At 41.6% G+C, this 21,217-nt stretch overlaps 1 protein-coding gene across 8 annotated transcripts in view; it reads left to right on the top strand.

Moving 5' to 3' along the window:
- The window catches only part of pcdh1a (protocadherin 1a), a 150,045-nt gene that overhangs the window by 120,873 nt on the left and 7,955 nt on the right, over nt 1–21,217 (top strand). For all 8 annotated transcript variants that reach the window (XM_084373811.1, XM_084373806.1, XM_084373805.1 and 5 more), the window contains one exon: nt 7,779–7,998. In XM_084373811.1, coding sequence (XP_084229937.1) covers nt 7,779–7,998 — 220 coding nt within the window. The remainder of the gene's footprint in view (nt 1–7,778; nt 7,999–21,217) is intronic.

Consider the following 21,217-nt stretch of genomic DNA (forward strand, 5'->3'; position numbering starts at 1 on the left):
GAAGAGAGCAGTAGATGGGATGAGAATGGAGGACATAATGGTGGAATGGAAAATAAAAACAGTTCCATATGCATTTCCTTTGCAGCTGCTTCAGTCTTTATGGTTTTATGCTTGCTGCATACACTGAGAAGCGCACTTCTTCATTGTCATATTTGTTGGTGCAGCTCATTTTTTCTGTGCCTTCAGAGGCAGCAGCTCATTGATTCCTGCGCACACGCCCAAAAATGCCAGAGCCAGGATGTACTCACAAACAGTGTAACTAAATGAAAATTCTTGGTCCCACATTCGCGAGAAGTCTGAGACGCTATCAGAGAGTTTTCACGTGCGCATTTTGTCGCCGGTCCTACACCTAGAATAACAGAGAACGTACATACGGCGGTTTTTCTGGATACTTGTCTAGCAGTTTGAACACCACTTCACAAAAATTAGCAGTTTGTCCTCTCAGATCTCAACAAAACATGATTTTCTCTGCTTCTGTCAGATGCTGCAGAGAGGTAATTAGAGAAAATTAGTTGGCTGTACTTAAAATGCCACACTGATCAAAATTAATCATCACTAAAAAATGTTCCTCCATCCACTTCCCCTCCACTTTGTATTGCTGTCTCCTCTTACCTTTCAGCGAGTCTGGCTGCTCTCTGTGACTCGCTCTCTCTCTATTCCTCCATTGTTTCAGTCTCAATCTTTAGTCCCTTCTTCTTCCATCTTAGTCTCCAGCCCTCCCTTTTTGTCTCTGTCATCCTGCCTCTCTTTGGCAGAGGAGCTTGCCATTGGGATTTAGAAGAAATTGAATTGAATTATGAAGGAATTTCTCTGCAGTACGATTGGCATCATTTCCTCCACACAACAGAACATCATTCTCATATCTCTCAGTGTGGGGGAATGAAAATAGGCCGTGCACCATTCTTTCTCTCATCCTTTTAAATTGAATTTTTCATATCACAGGGGCACTGAGACATCAGCCGTTTCCTTTAACATGGGCAGAAAACCCATTTCATAATATCTGAGAGACACATAACTGTGATTCAATAGGAAGAGTCTGGCTTCCAGCGCCGGTTCACATACAACACACCTCGACTCGGGATTGATAAACAGGGCTCCGTACAGTAGGTTTCCCGCAGCTTTAGAAGTCAAGGGTATTCCAGTTGAGTATACTACGACTGTTTGGCTTCACAGGCGGTTAAAAGCACTCCATTGCAAACTAAATTAAATGCAAAACCTTACAGATTTCTTTCTCCCTTCCTCTGTCTGTGCGATACATACATTCTTTACCTTCTGAAGCCTCCCATCTGACCAGTTTGCTTTTATTGGAAGAAAAGATACTGCACCCGAACTGTCTTTGCAGAAGCCGTATTTTCCACGAAGCAAATTGCACCCAAGTTGCTATACAACAAAGCAACGGTTATGTTTAGTAGGTTATTATCCCCATTCATGTGTCATCCTCAAAATGATGCAACTCAGGCGCCTGTTAGTCTCTCCTCCCCCTGCTGAAATTCTGATTATTCTCCACTGGCCACAGTGACTCATCTTAAACAATACCTCTGCGTCATAAAAAATTAGATTAAAAACAGTCAGCAGCAAACTAACTGTAACTGCCCCTGAATATGTCCTCCTACGCACCTGTCTAGAAAACTGAAGGTGTGCATGAGCCTTTGCATTTAAGAGCGCGCTTACTGTAACAAATACATTCTTACCCATTGGGCATGGGAAGCAACAAGATATTCTATTTAAATGCAATGTTACTTACTTGACTGATTGTTTCGTCTTACAGAAAAACAATTATTTTGCCTTCATAGCAATAAAATGTCAAGAGGGAGAAATTAAAACCTAATCTATTTTTTTTTACACCAATCAAGTGTATGTTGTTATTTGTCATTGGAAGAAAATAGATAACTGGATTGATTAAAAAGGATTATGTTTATGATTAATTCATAAAAAAAAAAAAAAAAATCATGCAATTGCTCACTTTGATCCAGATATATTTTTGCATGCAGTCGAAGCAGCATAAATTGAGATGCAATCTAAGTGGCGTAAATGAAGTATCAGCCACTTTAGTTAAAAATTCAGAGGTTAAAGCCGGAAAGATTACATGCGTCGTCAAGCTTTAAATCTCAGGTTGGATATTAAAAGATGTGCTATTATTAAAATCCATATTAAATTGGGGGGGGGGGGGGGGGGGTCTTGTCTAGAAGAACCACCAGAGTGCTATTCTGCTATAATAATAATTTCATTGTTATATATATTGAATGTACTACATAATGATGTTAATATTCTGCTGTCACCGCACTATATGGATTGTATCTAGCCGCACCATATGTACCGACCATAAAGCTGTCACTTGCTGTGAAAAACAGAATGCCAGGGAATTAATTCTACAAGGTAGTTAAAGTACAGAAAACAAAGTCGCCAGCTTGATCGCCAAATGTTCAGTCGAAACTCAAATGCAAACTCGGAAGCGTGGGACAGAGATTCAAACACTAAATCTAACTCACCTGCGACTCTGCTGGAAGTCTGCTCGAAAAGTGGCAGAGAAGATGGAAAAGCTCTCCCATCTGCATAAGTACCGGCAGCCCGATGCACTGGCAATCAGTGAGGCTTGGCTGGATGACAGGGCACCTGACGGCAGAGTGGTGTCAGGTAGCTCCGGGGCATTCAAAATGGACTGGGAACTGGAACAACAGCAGTGGGGTCTGCTGTCCCATCAGGGATCAGTGGTGCAAATCAGCAATGGCAATAGAGATGCTGCACAGTCACCAAATGCTCTCCTTGTTGCTTAGGCACAGCCATTTGCCCCAGGAATCCCTTTATATCGCTTCATTCAAGCTGCAGGCTAATGCATTATTTTTTTTACTTCCAATCCAATCTTTAGGACAGACTGTCCGGACTGTTATTTGCAAGTGATTAGATAAAACCATCAACGATATCCCATCTGCGTCAGTTGCTGTGGAAACAACATAGGCGCCAGTACATACGCAAACTGTTGGTGCATTTGTCCCGATACAGACACAAAACAGCAAGGCTGCAGCCTGGGTGAATAATGGAGATGTATTCTCTCACTTTTCACACCATAGCAATATCTTGTCTCAGTGCAGAAGTCCTCCATCACACCAGACAACATTAGTGACAGAGGTGGTTGATATATGTTTTTTTGCAGCAGTCGCAGCAAGATAACGGGGCTAACAGCTCCCTCGACGTGACGTCACTGTTATGTGTCAATTTGCAGCTGATGTAAAGGCCAGTTTGAAAGCCAATGTTAAAATCAGATATCAAACCACCCAAGAATAAGGATTAGATCTGTTCTGATGAATGAAATATATATTCTATCTCAGCGTGCCAAAAATCTGATGTCGGCTGCCAGTCTCAGCATAACCTAAAATGCACTCTTTAGATCAGAGCAGCAGTTTTCTCTTTCCCTAACCCTCAAACTCCTGATTTTACTTACAAAGATCATCACTTAGCCTTATCTGCTGCAGACTATTTTCACTTCTTAACCATAGCCAAACACGTTTCAAGCTAAGTTTTGACATATTGTGTTGTGGTCTTCCATTGTTTTAATATCATATTGTGTAGTCATCCTTGGCATAAAATACAGGCACTCCCATACTGCGAGTAGGTTCGTCTGTCTTGTACAAAATCAATGGGAAGATCAAAGGGATTGAAAGTGTAGTGCGTTTTAAATCAAATGTCTTTTCTTATAGATGTTATTCATTACATCAATAGTTCTTAATTAACTATGAGTACACTCAACTTACATAACCTCAAGTACAAGCACATCAAAAGGCTTTTAGTGTACCTTTTAACTTGTATCGTGCCCACGAGTGCCTTAAGAGTGTTTGTTTTCTGTGACAGGGCCTTTTAGTATGACATCTCCTCATCTGAAAATCCAGAAGAGCTCCCTCTTCTCCTACTTTCACAGAAATATTTTGCCAATAACCGCTGCATTGTACACAAGTAAGGTTGGAAATACCTATCAAAGTAAACTCATTCCTGTCTTTTTGTACAGAGAATAAGCTACCGAAACTTTTTATTTCGAAAAGTGAAATATTTGCAAAAGAAAAAAAGTGTACTGGCCGTGAGATACAGATTCTTCTGTCTCTACGAAGAAAATAATCTTTTGTTTGTTCTTCAGTTCTAAGCACTGAACAAACTTCTATCAAGGTGATGGTTTTGCAAACCTCTCATGTAAGTGTGATTCATAACAAGTGGCTGATTTTGTCCATTCAAACTTGACTAGCTCAGGTGTTGACTTGCGTTACCTCTATTATGTACCTGTGGGGCTACAGATAGGGTATAAAGGCACCTGTACACCTACAATGTCATTCATTGTGGGTGTACAGTACAGTGCTGTTTTTCTTTTCCAAACCCATTATGGCCGAGGCAGTAAAGCAAATCAATCTCAGCTCTAAGGTGATGCGATAGTCAGGGTGTAGATAAGTATGAAATCTATGGCATTGAAGTGCTTGAGGCAAACAGTTGGACAAACAGCAGCAGCTATTGTATTTTTATATATATTTTTATTAATTTAATATAGTGGTACAATGCTGGTTTGCCATTTTATAAAAGGGAAATCCTGTTTGCACGTATATAATAGTAGAAAACAAATTACTGTCTTCTCTTTCTGGATCTTTTGGTATATTCAGCTATAACCATGGGTGGCTTGAAATTATTCTGACGCAGTAGGTTGTATATAATATTTCTGGCAGAAAAAAAAGGGCTATGGGAGCTCTAGGTAGGCAGCGGATGATTGGTTTTTATTACTTTGTTAAAATGTGTCCTGGTCCCCTTGTAAAGACAGTATCCCGCTGTTTCTTTCCATCTGCGTTGAGATCGTAATATTAGGCGTATAAATGAGGCCATTTTAGCCCAATCTAAATGGGGTTATGAATTCACATGTCATCATAAATGTCCCCTCTTTTCATTCTCAGCCCCATAGCTTCCTACTCCTACCACAATGCCCAAACAATCCCGCTCTCCCGCCTCCAGTCTCCCAGAATCTAATCCTTCTGCCTGTCCCCTCCAGCCAAAGCGCCGTCCGTGTCTGCCTGACCAACTCCCCACTCCTGCTCAGCCTCCCCTTCCATCCTTCCGTCTTGCCGCATCCCTACAGCCCCCAAGGCCTGGCAAAGGATTTGTGCTCTGACTAAAAAGGAGAATCTATTTCCCATCTCTGCAGCCTTAGCTAGTTATCATACCCAGGAAACATGCTGACTCTCCGGAGTGATGCCTTAAGGAGAAGTTTAAGCTAGAATCCATATTTAAACAACTAAATGCCCCCTCACATTTAAACAGTCGTGGATCCTCGGCGATCCCCAATCATATTTCAAGAATGCACCTTTGAAATACATCATTTATCTAGTTCAATCTGGTACTGAAATGTCACAGAAACGATAGTAGAATAAGTCACCATTAACTGGTGTGCTGGAGCAGTTCTCTATTGAGACTTCTTATTAAGCACGGTCTATTTTCACACTTTGTACGGTGCAGAACTATTAATGAAATTCAACATTTTGTGGGTAATGATAAACATCGTGTCCTTACTTTGTAGCCCCAGCTCAACACACAGCTTGCAAGCACATTTTTTTTACAGTCGAAAAACAGTGCAAAGATGCACCAATCAAAGAGCATGTTTAATAGAAAGAAAAACAAATGCCATATTTTTAGCCCTCAAAAACCTCTCATTGCCCTCTTGTTCTCATTTGTGCACCGAGCATACAAATCACAAACAGAAGACACAAGAAGCCGTTTGCTCGGTTTGGTTTCAAAAATCCTTTATTTATGCTGGAAAATTTTCGCTCAAATTCCATCAAATGTTGCAGCTAACTGAGAGGCCCAAAGCCTCTTTCTTACTGTATATCATGTATGATTTATTGATGTAGGAGGGCTGCTGGGAGAAAAAAACGCCAGAACTGAAGTAATCATTATTTAGATGAAAGACCAAGAGATGCATCAGTGCAGAAAGGGGAAAAAAAGTGACTTGGTTGAGATGATGGGGAGATGAACAGGTTTCTGGAAACATGACGAAGCCCACTAACAGTATTAACAACGAGGTGTCGATGGCACTTACCTAAGCTCTGAAAGCATTTCTCAATATCTGGTGTGTATATGACCTAAAAGGCTGATGGTTTGAATGATTTCTAGCATGGATTTGTTTGCCAGAAAAGTGGTGGAATGGTAGAAAGCACAGGACCGTGGTATTGATCCGGGCTGACTCGTGCAGCAGAGGCAGGCCTGTTCTGCTGTATCAGTGCTTTCCTGATTTTTTTACGAGACGTGCTCATGTGAGGAGTGGAAGAGGGGAAGAGGAAGGGAGGGAAGAGTGCGATTGCATGTGCGCCGTGAGGAGTCATCTTTCTGTTGTGGATCGGTGGTAAGTAGCCATTAGTAAACTGATCTTTGGAAGAGGAAATTTAATGGTCTCCTAACTGTATTTACAAGCCATTCAATTTGATAAAGGGTGTGATCGTGACTGATTTATTGTATGCTGCTCTGCTCCACTTCAGGCGATCAAATTTAAGATTTCATCAGCGTTTTCATTCATTCATTTACTCCTTCATTCTTTCATCAGATCTCATCAGTGTACTGTATAAGAGTGAAAGGAGATCTAATATTGTATTTTAATGCTGGCAAAACAGCGACTGTCACAAACCACATTTCCAAAGCTCTGTTTTGTTGCTTTCGTTAGCCTTATTTAGATCTTCTTGGGATTCCTCTTCAGTTAAACGGCAGAAATATTGTCTCGCTTGCCACTCGGTTAAACATCAAAAGCTGTGGAAAAAGAGAAATATTAAAATATGGAGATAGGAAGTAGCTCACTGGGGCTACTGATTAGTGTACCAATCATTGTCATCAGAATTAATTTGGCAGTGGCAGATTTAGAAAATGAAACTTTTGTCTGTCTTATAATAACAGTTTCCGCCGTCTCAATCTCTGTGACACGCTATGACGCTTGTTTGTAATGTTTGCTTTCACATCCACACAAATGTAAAGGCATTGTCTCCATACATAGGAATCTTTTTCTGTATCTCTATGCAGAGTCTACATCTATGCAAGCGACTGTTCTGAGTATAATTGTGAACATGGCTGACAATAATACACACGGCACTCACATTGTTGTTTTTTTTCTGTAAGTACTCGACGCCACCTCCATCTGGAGCTCTTGATAAGATGGAGAGCCAGTAATAAGAATTCTTCACATTCTGTATCCTGGATCTGTACCTGCTGTTTCATTATCTTAGATGACGTGTTTTACACACCACACATTATCATTCTTTCCATAAAAAAAAGAGAAAAATATGGCATTTTAGACACATTTACCTTAACACATACAGTGCAACCTGTCATGTATTATGCACTGCATAAAAAGGTATATTTTAATCATTCTTTAGATATACAGAATATTTAAACACATGCCCCATATTATATAATTGTGTTGGTGTTTTTGGTCTCAATTTATTCAACTTCTGCTGCTCTGCTCTTATTATTTAAGTCCATATCCTCACTCTGTTCATATATTCTACCTTATATAATCTTCAGAATAATAATACTGCGTAAGGCTATTTAATATTTAAGGCTATTTTAATATTTAATACTATTTTCTGACTTTTGAAGTGTGAACTTTATAAGGCCGGCAAAAATTCAGACACTAGTCTTAAACGGTTCAAGCTGCAGCTGTTGCCGTACAACCTGCTCACCGTCTCCATGGCACCATCAAATGGAAAGAAAAGTGCAGCTGAAAAATACTGGTGTCGAGGATGTTCATTTGTTGTCTCTCTTTTTTCTAGCACCCCCATCGGCGAGTGACCTTCTCCACGGCCAACCCTGTGCAGGACCTGCAGGATGCCTCTCAGCACAGCTACTATGACAGCGGTTTGGAGGAATCAGAGACTCCCAGCAGCAAATCATCGTCTGGTCCTCGCATCGGACCCCTGACCCTGCCTGAGGACCACTACGAGAGGACCACTCCAGATGGCAGCATTGGAGAGACCGAGCACCCTGAAAATGGTACGGTGACAATCCCCTCTGATCTGTCGTGTTCCCCATGAATATGTATTTGAATGTAAATGGCTCTAATAGGCCTGGCGTGTGTTTGTGTGCGTGTCTGTGTGTGGTGCTGTTGTCAGTGAAGACACTTGTGGGAGATTTGTTTGTGCTCTGTGGCCATTTTGGAGTGGAAATGTTGTGGCACCCGTGACGTTGACTCGCTGTGTTTGTCGATGACCGTGTGAGATGTTATTGGTTTTTAAGCAGATCTTTGCTTGTGTAGGCGTGTGTGTGTTGTGTGTGTGTGGTATCAAAGCTGGAGCTAGCAGTGTCTCCATCCTCCTCATCAGCAGGTCCTCTGTCAGACATCCTTAATGACCCTCTCTCACAAGTGTGCTAATTAAAAAGCCCAACTAATGGAGCATTTGCCCTCTAAATAAATCTGAACCATGACATCTGTGCACACATCGCTGTGTTTACTCGAAGCATTTCCCTGCCGCTAGCTGGACCCCAACTTGGACTGCAGCTTAGGTGTGCAAGAGCCATAATTTCTCAGCACAGTAATCAATCCACAGGCTGAACACTGATGGTCTCAGCACTGGTCCATATTAAAAAAAAAAAAAAAAAGTCTTAGCCAAAGCTGTGACTGCTGTTCTGTGAAGTGTGTATCATAATACCAATTTTGCAGCCCTAAGCTGCAAAACATAATCCATTACCTGCCTTATAAGACACTATGATAAGTGATTCTCATGGTGCATTTCCAGTCATTATAGTGTTTTGCATTGCACCGCTCTCTGGATCAGACGCTGTTACATGGTGATAGTTTGCCCTTCTCCTCATATTTGTACATCATTAGTTTGCTGTGTTACTGTATCTCAACAGCATGTGTGGTTCTGCTTATGGATTTTTAAGGGTAAGCGTGCAAAATGGGGCATGTGTCAGCGAGCACTTGATAGAGTTACTGATCAGCATTGACAGCTACTTTGTCACACTGTCAGTGAAAATGACACCTTTTGTCAATAGGACTATACGTCTGGTGTGTGGAGAAAAATCTGGCTTTTTAAAGTGAAAGGGTAAAAAAGAAAAAAACTATTTCAGTCTCACGCACTCCCTTTTTAAAAAAAACCACAGCAGGATCAAAGGCTAAAATGTGTCACCGTCACGCTAAAACAGCACATGACAAACTTCTATTATTAGTATAGCATCCCAGCGTTGTGATGCATTGCCTCTTTACACGACAGTTGTGTTGGATCTCATTAGCTCGCTCATTCATCTCTTTTGCAAATGTTTATTGTTTATTTTGGTTTATGTCAGTCAGTGACACCATAATTCAAGGATAGGAGGAGGCGGTGGGTGTGCAGGAGAGGATAAGTCCTGAAAATATTCCACTTCCCTCTGGTTCTATAGAGGTCAGAGATTGCTTAATATCTCATTTAATAGATAGATTCAGACACCTCAGGTGAGCTTTAGAGCCCAGGAGCCGACAGTTAACTATTTTCGTTTAATCTCTGCACTTATGATGTCTAATATATGCATTCTCTTTCTCTTTTTTCTGTTGTTGTGACTCTTTATTGCCTTTTTCCCATCTGCAGAAAACAGGTTTTGTCAGACAGGGCGCTCTTTGTTGTCAGCAGCAGGAGAGCAAGATTGTGAGTGGAGATGGAGCAGTTAAAGAATGAAAAGATGGCACAAGATGGGGGAGATGTTAGATTGTGACAGGGAGCGAGGACTAAGAGTCTCTGACAAGGAAGCAAAGCCCATAGGATGAGCACATAGGACAGGGAGATGTGAAGATGAACCGCTAACCAAGGATAGACCTAATTAAAATGTGATTCCCCCTTCAGGGAGATAACAAAGAGCCCACATAAAATGAAAGATTAGACAGAAAAATCAAACGAGACAGAGGAATTCCTCCCCAGCTCCACCTGAATAGTGACGTGAAGTCTTTTTTTAAACATTTGAGTGACAGAGTGACAGGTTGTACTGGTGCGGAGCTTTATTCATTGCCGTAGAGATGAGTGACAGGCTTAAAATTGGGAGGTGAGCATGATGTGTCACTCCATTTAAGTTGGATAAAACACAATATACGAACCCCAGACTGTCAAGCCTCTGCATCACTGGGCCCTGGTAATATCGACATGGATGTGTGTTTTGTTATACAGGTTGAACTTTGACAGTGGCGAATCTACATTTTGAGAGCGTGTCGGTGGGCTGTAGTTGAGAGTGATGTAGTACACGATCCATTTTAGATCCACGTTTGGCTCTTGGGTGAACTTTTGGAGCCAAAACTCGATGGGCATTACAGTGCTATTGCCTCCCAGTCCACGCAACGTCATTCAAGACACACTACTTTTAAGGATAGTAATGCCAGAGACTGGTTATTAGGAAAGAATAAATAATTAGTTACTAATTGATTTATAAATTGCTGAAATTTTTTGCTACATTATATTTTGAAGATTCTTGCAGACGCAAGTAATCTGACCTTGGTTTATTGGAGTGGGTGGCAGAGAGGAAAGAGTATGTGGACTGTAACAGTCTCTCTGCTTCACTAAAGCAGACATCAACTTATTCCCTTATGTCGGCCGTGCTTTGGAATTAAGAGTAGATTCAAACTACGGTAATAAAATTTCTGATATATGTCATGTGTGCGGCCTGATCTGCAGCAATTAATTTCTGGAGTTCCTTTTTCCGTATGCCTGAGCAGCTGCTCCCTCCTCCCACCTCTGATTCTTGTCTTCAGGCTGTGTTAGAGTGCACTCCATTTCAGTTCCCCCATGTGTATTTTCCACTCTTGTGTTCACGCGTGTAGCGAGCACATTGCTCAACTGTTGGTTAATCATCAGAGATGTTTATCCGTCAGATGCATGCCTCTGTCTCTCTCTCTCCCGCTCTCTCTGTATGTGTGTTTGCACCTGCATGCATGCATATTTGTTTGCATTGAAGGGGGTTGCATCACTCCCCAACTCTCTAAATTATTTTGATTACAGTGCTATTTTATTTTAATAGGCTCTCATCATAATCACTGAGCTCTTTAATTCTCTTTAAATTGATTGCTTCAGACGGCATGAAAACTGCTTATCTTGTACGTCTGGTTGCTGTCAAGATGCGTGATTTGTCCTGCACGGTGAAATCAGAGAAAGTTGGAGAGCTTGTCTCCGTCTGTCCCATCTGTCCATCGACAGTATCTCAAACTCAAACTGTTGATTAGATTTTGATTAGTGGTCGAATCAAAGTGATTTACAGTATTTATTTCTGATTGGTTCACAGGCCTCGTTTAAGGGGATTGCTATTTACGTTTTGAGCATTTCAAGTCCAATAAAAGTATCAAATTGTATTAAACATGAGTGACACAAGATGACATCAGTCCACTCTAATTATATAGATTTGATTTTGATTTAGTTTCACATAGTTTCTCTGTTCATTTTACAGCTGGGCCTAAAATTAGCATCACAATAATTTAATGTTATTTTTGAAATCTTCTCAAAAGCACTTCATAAATGTTAGGGCTGAGCAACAAAATCACCAATTGACCAAACACTTGGATATTGTGACGACATTGTCGGGATGGTTATTGGTAAATTTCACAAAATATTAAAACAATGCACTTTATGATCAATAATCAACAGCAATGTGGATATAATGACTAAAGGTTAGTATTAGATCAAGTAGAACAGTCAGGTAAGTTTTTTAAAATGACATCACTTTACTGGTATGTCAAATGACGATATAACAATATCCAAAATATAAGACAATACAAAGTCTCATATCACAAAAGCAGTATAATATTGATACATTGCACAACCCTACTTAATTTCTTTAGTTTTATTTCATAACCAGAAGCGTGTCGTTAGCCCCTGCACACACCTGGAATCACACAACACATAAACTGTTAAACTTTCCTAAGATCCCTGCTCATGACTCATCCAGGACCTTCGAGAGGCCCCTTCCCTCTTCTTGGACACAAGTTTGACTGGCAATTCTGTCATGTCCGGTCCAACCTGGACAATAATCACTCTTCTGCGGATCGGTGGTTAGGCATCTTGGCTGTGATTTGAGGGCTAGCACTGCTAGGACACAGGTGGATTGAAGACGGGTACCAGCGTGCACACACACTCTCACACACACACACAAACTCAATTGACCACAGATGGAGGAATTTTGATGTGGCCGACTGCCCAGTGTGAGGTCTCCCCGTGTCTTCCTCTGTGCGGACTCGCTGCCATATGGGCTATTGAGAAGGGTGAGATAAAATGGAATAAATGGCATTTGCATGATAATAAGGTTCTTTAGTAATGCTGTCTGATTTCCCTGCCTTAGATCTCTCAGATGATGTGTGTAGTGTTATATTTTTTTTTTCTTTTTGAACTCCTGTCAGGGATTTTCCTGCTTCCAATGCATGCCATATCGGTATCATACAGGGTGCCACCGCTTTAGCCAGAGATGCGGCGGAAGACATCGTGCAGACAGAGAGGCAGAACATCAGCTTAATGGGGCTTGTTTGTCCTACGAGTGCCAGCTTGGGCCCCTGTCCTAGTGCCAGTATAGCATGCTGATGCAGGGGTGCGGGTTTCCTCGGACAGATGTCATTGTGCCTTGTCAGAGTCCCTGCCTGTTAGTACTGTTGAGTGGTGTGGAGACCATGCCAGCCTGTACCAGCACAGCGGCCCATGCCAGCCACTGCTGGAACTGCCACCACCCGAGAAGGGACAGGTCACGGGGCTGGCAGTTTTGTGGAAGCTTGTGCGGAAAAAAAACTCCTTACAAGTGGTCCCCTGAGGCAAGTTGTCATGAGTAATATGCTTATAATCCCCAGCTCGTTCTAGCACACGCATTATGCTCTGCGCACATCAGCTGCTGCTGTTTGTTGCCCCCCCTCCAATTGTTTGTCGTTTTATTTCGTAGCAAATAGGTCACTGGATGGGCCTAACTGGAGCAGAATTAAACTCTCTAACCTGGATTAGGCTTTGACACCGTGAACAATGGTTAACTATAGCCCTTTTACAAATGACTTTATGGGACGATGCAGCTGAATCCAAAATGGAACTGATGATGTGTCAACACGTCACGGTTTTCAATGTGCCCAGATTTCCCTCCGCCCAATTTGAATCTGAAAATGTGCTTTCGCTCATGTGGTCACTGACAATGAGAGCGACACACTCATCCCAAAGTTTGGCCGCACACATCAAAGTGTTTGTCAAATGACTGCAGACAGGCCCGGCCTTTGAACAGGCCCGTGTTAGAGAAAGGACATGTATCACAGCTCAGACCATTAACTGTAGCAAAGTCAGGAACAGGCTTATTTTCTATCAGAGTGAACTTGCATATTATTGTGTGGCAGAGATTGTTGCCACATGTTAAATCTAGACGGAACGCGAACAGAAGCCCCATTATCCCAATAAATCTTGCATTCAATTTCATACTACCTTCTTTTACACATAAAAGGGATTTCTCTGTGGTTTCATCATTGTGTCCAGCCAACTGGAACTTTGGTAACATGAGTGATAGTAAAATGTTTTTGTCAGAACCTGCAACCCAATTGCAAAAATAAATGTCGGTAATATAAATTTCTGCAAAAAATGGATATATTGAAACTTTACATTCTTTACCTTCACGTTGCTTTAAGTTTATTTTGCAGCTTGATGTTGCGACGACACCGTGCGTACAGTCTGGTTAGGTTTAGTCCCACAACCACTTGGCTATGGTTGGAAATCTTCCCCATGTCTCACTGAAAATACCCAGTTGTTTTTCACTCACAAATATTGAAACACTGTCTTGAATAGTGGTCTCTTTCTTGGCAGTTGCCTCGCCCAGCTGTCAGAATAAAGTCCGAATTCTGACATTAGAGTTCAAACCATAAATCAATGTATCACATATGGCCCTTATCCTCTTCTGTATTTTCCAGTGTTGATTCATTTGCTCTATCAGCCTTTGTATGGGTACTGTTTAGCATGTTAGGTGTAAAAAAGAAAATCCAGAAAATCCGAAAAATGTATCTTAATGTCCAAATAATGAAAAAGAGAGAAGCAAAAAATCACAAGTGATTTAGTGGTTTTTTGCAATATTTTCTAAAGGGACAGATTCCCAGTCCTCTTAATTTTAACTGAGATCTACACAAGCTACTTAGCTCTTATCCACATGTATATGACATGGATGAAAACCCAGATGAGTGTTTTGAATTATGCGCAGAAACACACATTACGTTCCATAAATAGTGCTTTTAACACCATGCTGCCACGGAAAAATGTCCGGTTTTAGCACTAAGCTTGTAAAATGAATGAGTGAGCCAGTCTGCCTAAGCCAGTATCCCTAAGCTTTAGATGTGCTCATGTATTACTCTAACAAAAGTGGATGGCTCTCTGTACTTAGGCAAAAATTGGATAGCATGCAGCCTGCTCTTGCCACGCCAGTGAGTCTGGGCAACAGCATGCTGAAGCAGCAGGTTTGGAGGTGGTAATGTGTGTGTGTGTAAACGTGGGCTTGAAAGTACAAGTTTATAAAGACACATGGAGAAAAATTTCTTAATTAGCCTGGTGTAGCTCGTGGCTGTAGGAGACGCTGCTTTTAGCTGAGTGTCCACTGGCAGGTCCATGGGACTCTGAGTTGGAACTTTAAGGATAATTATGGAGGCAGAAATAGAAAGTGGTGGTAGAGCTCTGTAGCTCTCAGTGGGTCTTACCCAGTCTCACCCCAGATGTGATTCGTAGAGCAGGTAGAGCGATGTGCAGTGGGGAGGGGAGGTTGGCCAGGGGCCAGATCCACTTCAACCTCAGCTGGTCGGGCAGCTCAAGCCGGCATCAAGAGAAAGGCCCTGGGGGTCATCTCTCCATCATAGTGCGATGGGGACGGCGAGTCGCTGAACCTCCCTCTAACTAGTGTTCTGCCCTTCAATGATGGATGGCACTTGAGGGACTGGAATTGTACTGTATGGGTCTGACATGTATTTCCTTATTTCCAGTGAGTTACAAAGGAATGGAGCCGCTTTCGCTTTAAGGCTTTCTCGCAGTCAGTTGGAAATATCTCAAAACTCAGTGCAGTTCAAGGACCTTACAAGCTGAAGGAGGACTACATCCAGCGGAACTGGAAATGTCTTCCTTAAACCAAGCAGAAAGCACCAGTACATTTTTTTCTTTTTTTTACAAATGGAAATGGATCAATTCTTAATTTGCGGTATTGTGTTAACATGGTTTGTCATCCAGTCAATACTCTACATGCCTTAAGCTCAACAGAAATGACTTGAATTAGTCTTGCTTAACCTCATGGCCAAGCATGTAAAGGTGACATAAATAACACCTTTCTGCCCTATTACACAAAATCATTAGATTTCATTTACAGATTTTGACAGGGTTTTTGAACCCGTCTCAGCGATGACTTCACTCGTTCTTGATAGTTTTTGGCTTTCAAAATGCATTTTAAAACCGTCTTCCCGGTGCAAGATATCCCGAAAGAGCCCCAGTTCCCGAGCCAAAAGTAAGTAATTCTGACAGAATTTTGCATGATGGTGTAACATGTTTCCCCTACGCATTTCTGCTGGAATTCTGCTCTAATTAGAGAGCGTACTTCATTGTGAAATTGTGACAGATTTTTGCCAGTTCCAAACTACAGCGCTGTGACACAGACATGCCAGCTTTTAATGTAATTCCCTGGTCAACCGCTCAAGTCTGTTTTACTTAAAGCAATTATACGTTTTATTTCCACTTCCCCTTTGGGTCACTCCCTCTCAGATGGTCATGTTGTAAGGCCCCAACACTTGTCACTCATCTTGATGAGCTGTCTACTCTGAAACAGTATCTAGCCCGGAGATGAGGTACCCATCAAACACGCAGCCACCACAGGCGCTGGAAAACAGATGGCGAGTGCAGCCACTTTAATAAAAAAAAGAAAAAAACAGCAACAGCTATGTTTACTGTTGTTGTGCATTTGCTGTGTGTTTTTTTTCCCCTTCCCTTACTGCTTTCCTGCCTAATTGTTATAATTGCTATGGTTCCCGTGCACTCGATAACCCCAACCTATCTCACCACAAGCTTCATTTGCTTTAAACAGTAGCACAGTGAATATGCCTGACACTTTTAAATAATGCCATGCACAGCCAGGGTCACAGACAGGCCCAGACTGCTGCACTGTGTACATGACCCAATTTACCCATCAGCTGATTAAATTTTAATTTTATTATCCGACAATGAAGTGGATGGCCTGTCCATTTATGTTATTCTAATGTGATAAAACATTTATGTCTCTGTTTTAATGCCACATTAATACACAAGACAGCAGTTAAGTGCAGGTATGGTCTTCATTCAATTAGCCAAAATGCTCCCAGATATCTTCCTGCCTCTCCCCCCACATTCACTCCCATATCAGAGCAAATATTAGGTCAACTGTGTTATTGTGTTAGATTTCTCGTGAAGGGTTTCAGCAACATCAAAGGACATGAATGTTGACCCTTCTGCATCATGCTAAGCTGAGAAAAGTCAGCCAACACAAGCAGCCAATTGCAATGGATCAGGAAGGAACAACAGGGGAGGGTGGACTCACGCTGGAATCAAAGGCCCATATGATGACCCCCCGCTGCCTTCTGTGTTTTGCGTTTCTCTTTAAGTCCATATTTAAAGACTTAAATATGCAGTTCCCCTTAATAATTATATATTCAATCATGTTCTTGATTCCATGTGATATTTTTTTCCCCTTAATCAAAGCCTTGTCAGAAAAAGCTATCGTCTGGCAGAGGGTACAGGCGGGTGAAGCAGCATTGGGAAATTGCTGCTGTTGCCTCTCTGCTACACAAAAGGCAATTTTCATATTTCATCATGTCATAAATTTGAATTGTCCTGCTCCAAACGCATAGCTCTATTGTTCAGAGCATTGTGGGAACAGAGCTTTCCATCTGACTGCGTTAGTATGCTGACTTTTCCACAGAATTGTCAGTCATGCAGCAACTCTCCATCTACAGTAAATGGTCAAATAAAGCTTTGCCTCTCTCCGGGGTCGTTATTTAGCCGCTGCGTGGACTGCTTACATGAATCTAAAGATCGGATTTTGCGAGATTATGTCGATGTTTGTCCATACTTTTAAACGATGCACCTACTGTGACTGTATTATTTAAATCCGTGCGTATTAACTTTTATCAGATTTACCTCGTTATATCGCTTGTGCTGATATATGCAGTTTGCCTGGAATGCATCCAGACTGAGAAGTACACTAATAGCAACCTGAGCCTGATCATTTGGCGCCTGGTTTGAGGATATAAAGTATGATCAAATGATTAAAGTTTCCCTGGAGCAATCGTGGCCATGGACAAGGCTATGTAGTGCAAAAGACATGGAAAAGTGTCGAGAATATGTCACTACAGAGCAAAAAAAAACTCTCTGAAGCTGCGTTCTTCATTTCTACTTCCTATTCAGACTACGCAGGTGTAGGCTAATTAGCAGCTAATGTTATCGCTCCCAAGTTAACCATGTCTCACACTGCAGACCGGGGAGATCAAAGGCAGAATTAGCAAAGAGATAACATCTTGATCGAAAGGGGAGGAAAAACAACAAATGGATCATGGAAGACATCCGTTTTACATGTCAATAAGATCAGTGAGTGAGAGATAGGGAGCATGAAAGTGGCGCATAGGAATTAACTCCGGATGAAAATCGGTAGGGGGAAATAATTCCTTCTTTGATAATTAGAGATGTAGATCACATATAAGAAAGTCTTAGTTTTTTGTATAGATGAAAATTAAATTGCAGATGAGTTGCATTATTTGTTGTGACCATTTTCAACCTCTCCTAGTCTAAATACAATATTATTTTCTATTGAAATCAAGGGATTCTGTAATGGGTTAAATGGAGGCTCTTAGAGCCAGGTCAGCATGTGGGCGACAACAAAGATAAAAGCACAACAGTAACATATTGCGACCAGAGTGTAAAAGCCCATTACTGCAAGAGTTTACGGATAAATTTGGTTCAGGGAAAATAAAAGGCGTAAATGTGACGAACATTAACAGTAAGACTGCATGTTTCCTTTTCTGCAAAATAAATCGTCCTCTACCTGCTAGAATGAGGCCATGGAGCGCTGCCACCGGGGGAGAAAGGGCCATAGAGTGCAAATGTGAAAGCCTAAAGCAGGAAGAAAGCATCAAAGGCAGGGGCCAAGAAAGAGACATTCAGACATGAAGAAGAAAGAACGTTTGGGTGTGAGACAGGAATAGACAAGTGACTCTTCAAGTAAATGTCACACAGTAATCAGAGAGGGGCTGGGTGATAAAACGTTCTGTCTAATTATCATGACAATATTTCCCATTAAATCAGTTGTGAACTTCACACAAAAAAAAAGGTATTTTTGGTGTTGATCTTTCTCAGCGCCATCTTCACTTCTAACCTCAGGGCTGTCACCAATTATTAAGCCAAATCAAATCTCGCATGTTTTTTTTTTTTATTAGCTAATCTGCACCAGAAACAGACCTCTGCTGCTCGCTGGCACACGCATCCACTCGCGGCAGAGCTAAGCAAAGCAGAGTCCATCAATGCGTTCTTAACATTTTGCACTAACCAAGTTTGTTTCAAACTGATGAGTGCGCCGTCGTCTTCTTCCTTGACCTGTGCAGAATTAGTAATGGCGGTACACTTTTGTGGCAGAAGAAAAAGTCTAAAAAAAAAAAAAATCATCAGCCTATTGAGCGTCCAGTCACAACCCCACACCACAGGGATTTAGTCTACATTTCTTTGAGCTTCTCTAATTAAATTACACAGAAAACTGAATGGGAAATGCAAGGTTTCCTCTTTCAGGAGAGAGAGAGTCGGAGAGAAGAAGGACCAGAGTGGGCCTTAATGTAATAATGTGAGCAGATTATTACATGGCTAGCATAAATATATGATGAGATTGTGAAATGTGCTTACCCTCTACAAAATCAGCTTTCCAGTAAACCTTCTTCTTTATTATTATCCAATTTAACACATTTTAACACCCAACTGTTATTGGCCATATACATATATTATGCTCGGGTGTATTTACATCATACTCAACACGTGTGTCAGGAGTAGCTCTTTGTGCAAAAGCTGTATTTTACTCCTAATCAGCCTCCCTGTGTTTAGTATTACACCCCGCATCTACCGTGGCGCAGCCCACGCTAAAGATTTAAATGAACAGCATTAATAAAATACCTGCATTGGCCTAAAGAACAAATGCAAATTTCTAAATTTAGGCACTGATGTCTAACTAATGCTTTTCAGACTCAACATGCGCATTCTACCCGGAGTCCCTGAAGCCCTCTCTGCATGAATATGAGATTGAATCCAGCATATAGAGTAATGCTGTTTATTATCCGAGCTGACTGCTCGAATAAAAGATTTAGGGAAAACGATGTAGGCATCTTTTCTTCCCAAGTTAGCTCGAGTACCAGTGGGTCCATGGTCAAGACACACTGTACTGTGGTTTGTGGAATGTCTTAATGCAAATGAGGAGAGTTTTCTTTATTCATTCTTCATATCTGGAGACATGCTTTGTATTTATTTGGTGGTTTTGATTTATTGACCGTGAAAACAAAGCCGGTATTGTTTGAACTTAGTCAGTCAAGGAATAATGTTAAACTGGGTCTTATATTCATAAACCTGAATCTCCTACATTCATGATAAATCATTTGTTTTGCTTTTTTAGTGCATTGGCAGCCGCTGCAGATCAATATTCCGTTGTCAAGGTTCAGGAGGCAATTTCCAGTCAGTAATTGGCCAGCAAGCCAAACATAGTGTTGTGGGCAGAGCCATGAAGTTGTTCCCTACACAAGCATTTCACAAACACCTCCGTGCACCAACGGAGAAACGATTATATTACTTACAAAAGCAACTCTATCATCATTTAGTAGTGTTTCCTCCCAGTCCTCCACCAACGTTTTGAATCTGTTTTATCTGAAGATGCCTCGTGTGTGTGTCACAGTCTGACAAAGCCTTAGTACTGGTTGACATTTCACACCGCATATCAACTTCTCAATTGGAGGAGCTGGTGCATAGCGTGATCTGTCAGCAGGTGCTAAGGCTTTGTCAAATGCAGTGATACAAAAGGCAGTCTTCAAATAGAGGAAACTCTAAGACAAAATGGTGGACGGCGAGAGAACTGACAGGAGGTGTACCATCACCCACTGAACCATCTACTGCGGCTTTTCCTGACGTGCCTCTGGTCGACATGTCCACTCATCAGCTTTTGTCAGCGAGAGGCTAGCCTGTTCAGGAAGCTGAGGATTCAGACCTTACTGAATCTGTGAAGGAGGCCGGTGTGCCTCAAACTTCAGTACCAACTCTTATTCTTGCATCACCTTCTGTAGACAATGTGACAAGAAAAAAACTGAGTCTCCTGTTTCCAGCAAAACATTTCACCACTTAAGATGAGAGATTGAAGTGTCTTTGTGTGTGTGTGTGTGTGTGTGTGTGTGCGATATGATGACAACAACATGTTTTTATTGTCCTTTAAAGACAGAAAAGACATAAAAACATGCTTTTGTATTACTTGAAAATACACTTTTCCATCACGGCTGCGTAAGAAAGCAGGCCTCTCTGTTTACGTGAGTGCTGTAGAACAAATTCATGCCAGCGAGCCACAGAGTAACATATATCACAACTAAATCGTTAACTGCAGCTGTATCTCTCATGCTACTGTCTGCACAGGCCAGGTGTAAAAGCCCTTGAAGCCTACACATTCTAATTTTGCTCGTGAGTTGTGAAAGTGCACGTCTCAGGTTGCAAACTGCTCCATTGTTCTTTTGTATTCCGTTACAATGAGCAAGGAACGCGTGCGTGCCGACGCTGTTTGTGTGCTTGTAGCAACTTTTCCTCTCTTAAAAATGCTCCCCTCTGGAGAAAAAAAAAAAAAGACTGCTTTTGCTAGCTTCTGCTTACTGTGAGAAACTGTTCTGAGCGCTTGAATAACAAGACTTGACATGTCATAGCTAAAGCGATACAAAACCTCGGTTACTTGTTTTTCTTACCGCGTATGACAACCACAGAATACATTCACACCCCAGTTAGTACACCGATAGCCGGCACCAGACACTAATGTCTGCTCGCATGTGAGATGCTCCTTCTTCTTCCTCTTTTTGTTTCTGGGAACTTTTTAGTCATTTACCACGTAAACTGTTTGCAGGGACCGCAAATATACCATTAATATCACTCACACACTCCCAAACGATAGTAGATGTTTTTCCCCCCGCCATCCCTCTATGAGCTGTGGGTCTCTCATATTTGTTCGCCATCGATCATAGCGGTGTGGCGCA

This window comes from Pagrus pagrus, assembly GCF_965226575.1.
Source record: "Pagrus pagrus genome assembly, chromosome: 14".
Taxonomy (NCBI): domain Eukaryota; kingdom Metazoa; phylum Chordata; class Actinopteri; order Spariformes; family Sparidae; genus Pagrus; species Pagrus pagrus.